The sequence below is a fragment of the Mustelus asterias genome, chromosome 10 (assembly GCF_964213995.1).
Source record: "Mustelus asterias chromosome 10, sMusAst1.hap1.1, whole genome shotgun sequence".
In the NCBI taxonomy this organism is placed as follows: domain Eukaryota; kingdom Metazoa; phylum Chordata; class Chondrichthyes; order Carcharhiniformes; family Triakidae; genus Mustelus; species Mustelus asterias.
In genome coordinates this window covers 89,974,932-89,987,435 of record NC_135810.1, presented here as the reverse complement: position 1 = coordinate 89,987,435, position 12,504 = coordinate 89,974,932, and the positions used below count along the sequence as shown (strand labels likewise).

Below are 12,504 nucleotides of genomic sequence, written 5' to 3'. Positions count from 1 at the left end.
AGCTAATGGCATTTGCTACCAAATAAACCTGTTGGACTTTAACCTGGTGTTGTTAAAACTCTTACTGTGTTCCATGGCTCAGCCAGTTCTCCACCCATCTAGCTAGCTCACCTTTTATCCCATGAGATTTAACCTTTTGCACCAGCCTGCCATGAGGGACCTTGTCAAACGCTTTACTAAAATCCATATAGACGACATCCATGGCCCTTCCCTCGTCAATACAAAGAAGAAATGTGACAAAATGGAGGAAGGCGCGAATGACTTTGTAAAATGGGAGCATAATGAGGGTTTAAGATGAGGAAAAAGATCACAGTCTAAAGTTGTTGAACTCAATGTTGAATCCCGAGGGCTGTAACATGCCCAATTGGAAGATGAGATGCTGCTCCTCCAACTTGCCCAGGTTTCACCGGAGCATTGCAGCAGACCAAGGACATGAGACCAAGGTACTGAGAGGAAATGGTAAGCAACAAGAAGTTTGGGATCATGCCTGCATACTGAGTGAAGGTGTTTCACAAAGCACTCACCCAGTCTGTGTTTAAAGAACAAAGAAAATTACAGCACAGGAACAGGCCCTTCGGCCCTCCAAGCATGCACTGACCATGCTGCCTGACTTAACTAAGACCCTCTACTCTTCCGGGGACCATATCCCTCTATTCCCATCCTATGCATGTATTTGTCAAGATGCCCCTTAAAAGTCACTACCTTATCCGCTTCCACTCCCTCCCCTGGCAACGAGTTCCAGGCACCCACTACTCTGTATAAAAAATGTCTCGTACATCTCCTTTAAACCTTGCCCCTCGCACTTTAAACCTATGCCCCCTAGTAATTGACTCTTCCACCCTGGGAAAAAGCTTCTGACTATTCACTCTGTCCATGCTTCTCATAATCTTGTAGACTTCTATCAGGTCACCCCTCAACCTCCGTCGTTCCTGTGAGAACAAACCAAGTTTCTCCAAGCTCTCCTCATAGCTAATGCCCTCCATACCAGGCAACATCCTGGCAAATCTTTTCCATACTCTCTCCAAAGTCTCCACATCTTTCTGGTAGTGTGGCGACCAGAATTGAACACTATATTCCAAGTGTGGCCTAACTAAGGTTCTATGAAGCTGCAACATGAGTTGCCAATTTTTAAACTCAATGTCCCGGCCGATGAAGGCAAGCATGCCGTATGCCTTCTTGACTACCTTCTCTACCTGCATTGCCACTTTCAGTGACCTGTGTACCTGTACACCCAGATCCCTTTGCCTATCAATACTCCTAAGGGTTCTGCCATTTACTGTATATTTCCTATCTGTATTAGACCTTCCAAAATGCATTACCTCACATTTGTCCGGATTTAGTCTCCCCACTGTAAAGGAGACCGCACCGGAAGCAGTGTACAGTGGACCAAATAACTTGAAAAGAGTGTTTAGGGCCTTAAATGGTGAGGCTCACACAGAATTTGGAAGTATTGTGAACTGTGAGGAGGACAGTGACAGATGTTAAACAACAGAATAGGCAGACGTGGTAGATAAAATTTAATGGAGACAAGCATGTGGTGATATGTTTTGGGAAGAACTACAAGGAGGCAAATAAAATAGGGTACAATTCTGTGGTAACTTGAGACCACAAATAAGGTAATCAAATGCATTGTTTAAACATTGATCTTCATATAAATAACATTTAACTACAACAGTAACCCAGCAGAAAAGTTACAACAATGAAAAACAGGAGCACCAGTAAAACAGGTCTTGCTTGCAGAACGCTATTCTGCGGATTGAAAAGACCTCCAAAACCCGCACATGCTCAGAACCCTTAACAGATGCCAGTAAAACAATGACATTGGAGAAAAGGCTTACACGAACACTCTATACTCAAAATACTGCTTCCCCCCTCCCACCTTGAATTTCAATCCTCCATCAAGGCAGAAGTACAACAAAAGTAATGTCTTAACCATACAAAAGTCAGTCATGAGCTTTGTGGTTGCATTGCGATTGATGCAATACCACTGGTAAGAAGAGGTTGATTGATAATATAGACATGAATGTTCCTCTGCCCCTCCACAGGAACACTCCCTGGTGATCGCCCACAGCAGCATTACTTTCTGTCATGTTATCTGCAATGGTTGTTGACTCACACTTTTCCTGACTCCAGTCATGACATAAACAAATATGATCCTGCTGTCTGCGAACGACTCTTCCGTGTTGCAGTCTCACGACCCAAGATATTGGACCACTTTGGTTTAACATTATTCCTGGTAACCCCTCTAGTTACTATCAAAGCACCCAATGTAAACCTGATCATCTGGTTTGAACCGCCTGTCTTTGGCATGGTAGTCATATCCCTCCTTCTACTTCACTTGTCTCCTGCTCACTTTTGCTCTGATGATGAAGCAGATCCACACAAGACTTTGACGTTCTACACAGTAACAATTCCACTGTAGAGAGCCTGGTTGTGGATTGCGATACGATACGATACCAGAATAAAAATCCGGAGAGCTTTGTTCTCAAAGTACCACCTGCCATCCTCTTCAAGAGTTTGAACAGCTCTCTCTGCTACACAATTTGAAGCCGGATGAAATGGCTCACAATGCACATAGCGCATACCATTTTTTGCATGAATTCTTGAAATAACTCATTTGTAAACATAATGCCATTATCCGAAACAAGCAAAACTGGTCAACCATGATTTGTAAAAATTTGATGTAGCTTCCCAATTGTCTCACAAGCTGTAAAATTACTCATAAATTTGTGCTTCCGGTCATTTCAAATGTACATCTACAACAACATGTGGTTCCTGAAAGATCCCGCAAAGTCCACATGAAGTCTGGACCATGGATGATCTGTCCACTCCCAAGGATGAAGTGGTCCTGGTGGTGCCACCTTCTGGTTTATCTGACAAAAGGAACAGGACTTTATTATGTTCAAGTCCAGATCCATATTCGGCCACCAAACATATGACCTGGCTAGATTTTGCATTCTAGAGGCAGTTGGATGAGCCTCATTAATTTCATCCATGACTTACGAACAATCAGGGGGCGAACGACCACTATTGACCCCCACAGTATGCATCCATCCTGCACACTTAACTCATCCTTATACTTCAACTAAGGTCACAACTCATCGTCTTCAATAATAGTTGGCCACCCTTGCATCAGAAATCTCTTGACTTGAGATAGGATAGGATTTCTATCCATCCACTGCTTAATTTACTTCGCACTCACTAGAGATTGGGCAAGTCTCTCTCGTAAGAAAATTGTCTCAGGTCAGTTTCAGCCATACCTTAGATGACAAGTTTAGTAAAGGGAGGCAACACAATGCATCCACATTTGTGTTGTCTTTTCCTGCTCTGTGCACGATATTGTACTGATAAGCTGACGAGGCAAGCGCTCAGTGTGTATTCTTGCTGAGGCCATTTGAAGAATACATTTTGACTCACCGAAAAGGCTCATCAACAGCTTGTGTTTGGTAAATATGGTGAATAAACAACCATAGAGGTACTGATGGAATCTTTATGGCGCAAAAACGATAGCTAGACCCTAACTGTGAATATTCCTTTTCAGCGTCCTAGTTGCAAAACCGATCTGTGTTTTGGACCCGTCCTCCATTAAATGAGAAAGTACCACCCCCACACGATAGGGCAAAGCATCATACAACACTGTCTGGATCAAAATGGGCTAGCAGATTAGCTGATTACAACAGCGCTTTCACATCCTTGAAAGCCTTCTTCTGTGTGGACTCTCACTTCCATTTGGCTTCTTTGTGCAGCAGTTGGTACAGTGGAGCCAACACTGTCAACATGTCTGACAAAAATTTTCCATAATAGTTTACCAAGCTCAAAAATGACCTGAGATTTGATACATTCCAAGGCTCCAGAGCTTCCTTCAATAGCACAGATGAAAGCAAAGAGGTGATTCTACGAAGGCTGACTAAAAGGTATAGATATGAAGATGGTGGACATTGGCTCCAGTTGTCTTGTGTCAGTCGCCAATAACCATGGCCTCTGAAGGTTGATTGCCTGGAGAGATATTGGCAGAGGCAAGGTGCAATGAAAAGCTCAGTTGGACAAGAGGGAGCCTGGAAAAAACAGTCAGCAAACCTCCATCTTCTCAGCCCAGTGTTTTCATCTGCAGCAGAAAATGCCATGTCAGAATAGAGCACCTCAGTCACACTAGGCGATGTTTAACAGAGTTGACAACCAAGGCCCAAATTATTTGATGCCTTCACCTTGAGACAAAGATTAAAGAAAATCTGTGAGGCATTGATAATAAGGGAGGAACTGAAGGTAATAAAAGAAAGTGGTGCACATTTTCTGTCCAATAACAATCTTGCTTACAGAGAACAATCTGCAATAAAAAGAGTAATTTCTGTCAAAACAATGACCCTGACCTTGAGGAAGTGACATGCCAAGTTTACTGTGGAAAGTCTCATGGCATGTTGTATTTAGACATGGGAAAGACTTGGCAAATTTTCAAATGAGCAGTTATTAGTTCAGCTCAGAACAATCAGGATTTGTGGAAAATTTCAGGAACAAATAAGAAAGTAACTGAAGTGTATAAAACAACAGGTATTAGAGGATCTGTATCAGGATGGGGAGAAACGTTGAGGTGGATTTGTATTGAAATCACTACTATTTCTAATTTGCATCAAAGATGTAGATTCAGAAATTCAAAGCAGAATTGGTTAAGTTTGTAGATGGTACCAGGTAAGCAGAAGCAGTGGAATGGAAGGAGTCTGTTTAGAGCACCTGTCAACCAAGCCAATACAATGTTGAAAATGATTTTAATTCAAATCAAAGGAAGCTTTAATCATAGCATGTACTGTTTTAGTCAGACCACACCTTCAGTAATGCTGGACACTAGTTACTTAGGCATAAGGGAGACATTCAAGGATTGGGTACAGCGAAATCTGAATGATGATTGGAAGAGACTAAGTTTTTCAGACTTGAAAGGAGACATCTCAAACTACTGATGATGAACAAAACAAGGGAGGGAGGCGAGGTTAAAAAAGTGTATACAAGGAGTGGTTAGGACATTTGGGCATGGAATGACAAATCAAACCATGGTCAAAACTGAATCTATCGTTGCTTTTGAAAGAAAAGTAGATAAATATTGAAACAGAAAATGCATGCCTGTGTGGAAAGGGAATGAACTGAAGTAGATAGCCGTTTTATAGAACTAGCACAGTGCAACTGGGATAACAGACCTTCTCTCTGTTGTAAAACTTATGATGGTGAAAGTGTCAATGCTCATTGTCATCAGTGTCAAATGGCAGCAACTTGTCGTGTCCACAAATGCACAGCGAAATCTGTTGTAAGTTATTTTGATAACCTTCTCCTCCATTGGTGCATAGTTGCAGTCTTTGCAGATGCAATCAATGCAATGAGAAAATTTAAGTGATTTTTGAACGTTTTACATACTATTCCTGCTGCAAATGCTGAACAACCTCTTCGGCTTTGATAAAATCATTTTGCAAGTGTGAAGTCTTATTGCTTCGGAAAAAGATTTTCAACTCAAGTTAATTTATGCAAATATACAAGCAATTTCAATCTTGACAACCAAGGTCAAATGAGAAATTAAAGTGAAATTATCTTAACCAAACAGCTGATTTGAAACATTAAAAAGACTCAATTCTCGATGAGCAGAAACAACATCATGGACGAAAAGAAATTGGTTTAGGTTGGAGGGTCACAGTTTTTTTTTAACTGGTCGGTGCAACATCGTGGGCCGAAGGGCCTGTTCTGCGCTGTAATGTTCTATGTTCTATGTTCTATGTTCTAATTGGATTTGAACACTCAATCTGCTTGCACTGACTAGACAAAGAGCATCAACAGTTGCTATACATATGGCCTAGGGTTGATCTTACATCAGTGTTTGAATATGCGTATAGACCTGACCTTTGGCAAATGTTCCCCCTCCTTGGCATCCTTGACAAGTTTACACAATCTTGTATTTCTTACACACAGACACTAACAGCTCCAGGATTGGACGGGACGAGACTCTGCCTTTTCCAATCAATTCATGTTAGACAAGGGCATGTCATAGCTCCAAACCCCTTCAATAAGGTCATGGATTGGATTTTGAAGTGGAGCACTTAATGGAACTCGGTTGGTGGCAACACTTCATGGACCTAGATTTTGCAATGTTGCCCTGGTTGTCATTCTAATTTTTAGTCTTGAAACCTAGACACGTTGGCTCCTTGGGCTTTCAAGTCAACGAGGAGAAAAGAAAAATCCAGTCACTCAGCAACTATCTCCTGCACCCACCTAATCTATACATTGCAAGCAAAACTGTGAAATACATGGAACTGTCGATATATCTAGGAAAAATCCAGGAAAAAATGTTGGAGCATCACACAAATACAATGCAAAATTGCTTTCATATATGAGACAATGGTAGACCAAGACACAAACATATGGTAATCACAATTCCTGTTTTCATCAAAACTTCATATGCATACAATGCTATAAACAGGTCTTGATATCTTGGACTTCCTGTTAGAAAATCAGACCAAACAAAAACTCGAAATCTCTCAGTGAATTGCAGCATGTTAGTGACCATGTCACTAATGGTCACTTCAGAAAGATGACACCCCACCTCTTCTATTGCAAAAGGCATTAATTGCAATTTTGTAACTTGGTTAGACTTAACTGGTCACATGACCTCAAAGACACCCAGAGCTTGTCCTTCAAAGATCTGGAAACATTCCAATGAAAGGCAAAAAGCACCTAGCTTTCAACAATCACAGTTGACTTCAGATGCAAGCAACCATGTCTCATGTCATGAGAAATTTTTCAGGTCTCATTTGAAAAACTGTTCCTCAATACTGCACTTAGTGACAGCTTAGATCAGTGGCAGGTAGCCTGCACTGACTGTGGCCTGCGAGATATTTTGTTGAGAGATTAAGAGCAGAGTTTGCGAGAGCGGAGCCAGGTGATAAACAAACGTGAGAGCGCGAGATCAAGAGCGGAGCCAGGAAAGATAAGGGTGCGGTAAAGAAAGAGACCAAGACTGGAGCGATTAGTTGGTTTTCCTCATTTATCTTTAAATATTTATTGGTAACTAAGGTTTTCTCTATAATAAAGTTTATATAACAGCAGTGGTAAAGCTTATTGGGAGCAGTAGATATTAATTAAAAAGGTAAAGAAATATAAATAAATTAAAATATCTAAAGCACATCTGTATAATTAAGAAATGCATAATTTTCAGTTGTAGCTGGTATTAGTTCTGATAAGCAGAATAAATTGTAATATACATAAATGCAAATATTTTCTTTCCCATTTCGAATTGACAGTTTTATTAATATATGGATTATTTAGCATTTTCCACAAGTCATTATGAAATATCTGTGTCTTAAATGTATGTAATCTTATTCACGTGGTCACGGCTATTGAACCTGGTGGATTTCAACCTTGCGGTTCACTGATACAAAGGAAGGCCACTCATGCAGCCCACTCACTAGCCTCGGTTGCCCATCACAGGCTTAGATTGCGGACCCGAGTTCTAGAGCAGGGCCTGAATCCACAACTTTCTGATTCACATAAAATATTTTCACCAGAGACGATCCAACTTCAAAGAAGCATTGTGCAAATCTGTAGACATTTCACATTATGCAGTGCATATATATTAACACAATCATATCCGTAAGTAGGATCAGTTGTAACTTAACAGTTATATATTTGGAGATGATTTGAAGATGAGGAGAATTATAGGTTATTCAAAAGAGCCCTTACTTTAAGATCTATAATACTGAAAATATACATTACAGGATGGCAACCATGTGAACTGTTTTCAAATGTTTAGGACTATGATGTTCATGGTTTGCTAACATATTAAAACAGGTCTTGTAGAGTATGCACTTCCCTGTTTTCGTTGCAGCTTATAAGATCAAAAATAGGAGTAGACCGTATTAGCTATCAACCCGACTCTGTCATTCAATACAATCATGCTTGGTCTTGAACTTCAGCCATTTGAAACACCTCAGCCTTCAATATATTTGACCACAGAGCATACACAAGCCTCTTGGATGGAAAATTCCAAAGATTCACAATCCTTTGAGTGAAGACATTTCTCCTGATTTCAGCCATTAATAATCTGCCTCTTATCCTGAGATTGTGGTAGCCGTGTTCTAGGTTTCTCAGGCAGGGGAGACAACCTCTCGACTTCTACCCTGTCAAGCCCCTTCAGAATCTTGTACATTTCAATGAGATCACCTCTTATTCTTCTGAATGCCAGAGAGAATATAGGCCCAATTTACTCAGCCTCTCATCATAGAATAAACTTCCCAACCTAGAAACAAATCTAGTAAACCTTCACTATGCTGCCTCCGATGCAAGCATATTCTTAGCTATGGAGACAAACTGCACATAGTATTCCAAAAGTGGTCTCACCAAAGTCCTGTACAATTGTAGCAAGACTTCTTTGATACATGTATTCCAATCCCTTTGCAGTAAAGGCCAACATGCCATTTCCCTAATTGCTTGCTTTAGTTGCATGCTAACTTTGTGTTTCTTGTACAAGCACACCAAACTCTCTCTGAACATCAACACCTTTTTTAAAAAATGTTCTTTTCTATTCTTACCACTAAAACGTGAATAACCACATCAACGTTGACACTCTCTTATGTGAAAATATGCAAATTGAGGAACATATTCATTTGCAAGTTAATTAATTTAACTAACCCAGTTTTATCACCATGATAGCTGCTACCACTAAAGTTGCAAATTTGTTTGAGGCACAACTAGAATAAAAGAAAATTTTCAATAAAAAAGGTAATGAAGCTCCCTCAACTATTAAAGAGGATAAACTCATGTTTGCTGTATTATTGAACTCAGGAGGTGTGAAGGTCCCAGGTTCAATCTCCACTCCATGCTGTGTTAGCAAATCTCAACTCGGGTCCCAAGTGAAAAAGCCCACCAACAACCCAAATGGAAGGGCTAAAATAAAATAAGCTTCTCGATCCTGCTGTAAAAATAATGACTATCAGTAAACCTGTGTGAATGACCAAATTTTGTAATATCTTCCACACTTGTACAATAGCTATTTGGGCAAGCGACCAGAAGGTTTTATTATTAATGCACTAGACCTTAGAACATCAGACCTCGGAGCAGGAGTAGGCCATTTGGGCCCTCGAGCCTGCTCCACCATTCAATGAGATCATGGCTGATCTTTTCATGGACTCAGTTCCACTTACCTGTCCGCTCACCAAAACTCTTAATTCCTTTACTGATCAAAAGTTAGCACTTACAGAAAACTGAAAAGCAGGCACTGATCCCAGAAATTGTTTGACCAACACAAAGAAATGACTAGCTGAATACTAAAATGGTAATATAAATCTTTTTTTTTTAAATCACCCAAATACTATGATGCATACAACATCAAAACAACCAAATTGTTAAACAGCTAAACAACTATAGTTTAGTTCGCCTAACATTTGTCATCGGAAAAATGCTGGAATCTATTATTGAGGAAGCATTGGCAGGCCACTTAGAAAATCTTAATGCAATCAAACAGAGCTTCGTGAAAAATAAATCGTGTTTGGCAAATTTATTAAGAGTTCTTTGAGGAAGTAACAAGCAACATGGATGATGGGGAACCTGTGGATGTGCTATACTAGGATTTCTAGAAAGCATTTGATAAGGTGCCACAGCAAAGGTTACTACGCAAAATAAAAACTCTTGTGAAGGGGGTAAATTATTGGCATGGTTAGAGGACTGGTTAGCTAACAGGAAACAGAATAGGCATAAATGGATCATTTTTGGGTTCACAAAAATGAGTGCCACATGGATCAGTATTGGGGCCTCAACTATTTACAATCTAAACCTGGATGAAAGGAACGAATGTACGGTTGCTAAATTTGCTGATGACAGAAAGATAAGCAGGAGACTACATTGTGAAGAGGTCATAAAGGGCATGAAAAGGGATTTGGATAGGTCAAGCGAGTGGTCAAAAATTTGCCAGATGGAGAATAATGTGAACTTGCCCACTTTGGCAGGAAGAATAGAAAAGCAGTATATTATTTAAAATGGAAATAGATTGTAGAACTCTTGTGATACAGAGGGATCTGGATGTCCCAGTACATGAACCACAACGTTAGTATGCAGGTAAAGGAAGTGATTAGGAAACAAATTGTCTATTGCAAGGGGAATGGAACATTAAAGTAAGGACGTTTTGCTACAGTTGTACAGGGCATTGGTGAGACCAGACCTTGAGCAGTGTACAGCTCTGCTCTCTTTACTTAAAGGATATGATTGTATTGGAGGCAGTGCAAAGAAGATTTATTTGACTGATTCCTGAGGTAAAGGGACTATCTTATGAGGAAAGGTTAGACAGATTGGGTCTACATCCATTTGAGTTATGTTTCAAAAAGATCACCTCTCATTCTTCTGAAGGTCCCGAGGGGACTTGACAGGGTGGATACTGAAAGGATGTTCCCCTTGTGGGAGAGACTAGAACAGTTTAAAAGTAAAGGGTTTCCCATTTAAGAAACAGAGGATCATCATTTTTTTATTAGTCTATGGAATGCTTTTCCCCCAAAGAGGAGTGGAGGCATGGTCATTGAATATTTTTAAGGTTGGGTTCGTTAGATTCTTGACTGACAAGGAAGTCAAAAGGGTATAGGAGTAGACAAAGAAGCAGAGGCTCCAGTCAGATGAACCATGATCTTATCAAATGGCAGAGTAGAATTGAGAGGATGAATAGCCTACCTCTGTTCCTAATTTGTATGTTTGTATCCCCACACTTAAACAGTGGCTCATTTTAAAGAAAAATGCTTCCTCTACACAGGTAATTGCCAAGGTCACAACATTAATTTCACTGTAATCGTGTGAAACTAGACTGAATGTCATGCAAAATTACTAATCCTGCTGAGGACAATTTGAAAAATGTTTCCTTTTACTTCTTTGTATCATTTAAGATTTGGAAGGAGAGTTATTTTTGTACTACACGCACCACACATCGTGTGAATACCAATGATATTATGAAAGATATTAGTAATTATAATTACACCACTGAAATATTTGGATGGTCTTAAAACCATTCAATAAATCCAAATCTAAAAACATTTAATGAATAAAGCTCATTTTAATTATATTTAAATGGGTCCATTAATCTTCAATGTTTTCCAGTTGAACAGAAACACTGATCAGTATTAATTCTCTATTTAGTCTTCAAGACTAAATTTATTTAGTTTGCCATAACAAAACAGTGAATTCGAACATGAATATGACGGAAGCGTCTAAGTTCATAGGTTTCACCCCCGATTGGTATATGACACCTTTCCAAACAAAGGTCGTTCCAAATAAAAATTAACACAAAAAATGTTATTTTACCCAATTGCTTCTTCCCTTACATAACCGCAGAGACTCGACAAGCTGCACCAGCCAAGCAACAGACTTCACTTCAAAACAGCAAACAGTACGATGAAGTAATTGGCAAAAAGAAAACACAGCGTCACTCCTTCGCCAATTAAAAAGCATACAATTAATAACCAGTATGAAGAATGACCAGCGTGGCCTACATGCTCTCAGAACCTGTACCTACCCGTCTTTCCGTTTGGCTTTGTATACATGACCATAAGTGCCTCTTCCAACTTTACAGCCCTCGTATTCAAACAGGTCCTCCACTCGCTCTCTTTCTGTCGTCAGCTTCATCTTGAAATCATAGTCCATTTTCAAAGCTTTCCGATTAGATTCGTATTTCCTTGTTAATTGTATTGTCTAACTGAAGCCAGCTGCCTCCCCTGCTTTCGGTTACACGATGTCGCCGGGTGACACTCGGAGGCACCATAGAAGCCCCTGGTTGGCCTGTAAACGTGGGGACGGTTGCACAAGTCGCCGCTGTTGTCGCCCTGCCGCTCGCTCACTCGTTGCCTGCACACAACACCGGTATCACACTTCAATCCCACATATGGCAGTGCCGCACGTTGTCGCAAAATTACAACACGCACGCTGCCAGTCAGCGTCTGCCATTTCCACGCCTCTCTCTCTCTCTCGCGCGCACAGGCGCGCGCTGCCTGTTGAAGAACGCGCAACCGTTAAACCGTGCGCGCGCGTGAGCGAGCCAGCGGATTCAAATGACTCCCAGCGACAAGAGGCAAAGATGATTGTGCAGTTTTTAAAAAAACTGAACATTTAAGCAGATACCGAGTTATCCAAATTGTCACATGATGTTATAACAAGTGAGTGCTATTTTAGAGTCAAAATAGCAACCCGAATAAAACCAGAAACATTAAAACGAGACAAAGGAAACTTAATTTAAATTTCAAGCTTTTTCCACCTGTTTCAATCAACCTCTTCAGTACACCGCCCCCAGCTTCCCACTGGCCGCAGAAGGCCTCAAGTGTCTGAGCAAGGACTGCGGCTTCCTGCTCCAGAGCTACCCAGGCATGCAGTGTACATTCTGTGCCTTGGCTATTTTCTATTACAGCTAGAGGAAAGATGCAAATGCACTTAATAAGAAAAACAGAAAATGCTGGAAAAACTCAGCAGGTCTGGCAGCATCTGTGGAGAGAGATACGTGTTATTTTT

General features: G+C 40.5%; 1 protein-coding gene across 10 annotated transcripts in view; it reads right to left on the bottom strand.

Annotated features, from left to right (window-relative positions):
• Window positions 1-12,291, bottom strand: part of cdk8 (cyclin dependent kinase 8) — a 113,766-nt gene extending 101,475 nt beyond the window's left edge. For 2 of the 10 annotated variants that reach the window (XM_078222171.1, XM_078222172.1), the window contains exon 1: window positions 11,519-11,865. In XM_078222171.1, coding sequence (XP_078078297.1) covers window positions 11,519-11,646 — 128 coding nt within the window. In that variant the 5' untranslated portion in view covers window positions 11,647-11,865. Of the gene's footprint in view, window positions 1-11,518; window positions 11,903-12,253 lie in introns of those variants that run through there. The other 8 variants (XM_078222168.1, XM_078222169.1, XM_078222175.1 and 5 more) reach the window with 7 other exon arrangements.
• Window positions 12,292-12,504: the final 213 nt, after the last annotated feature.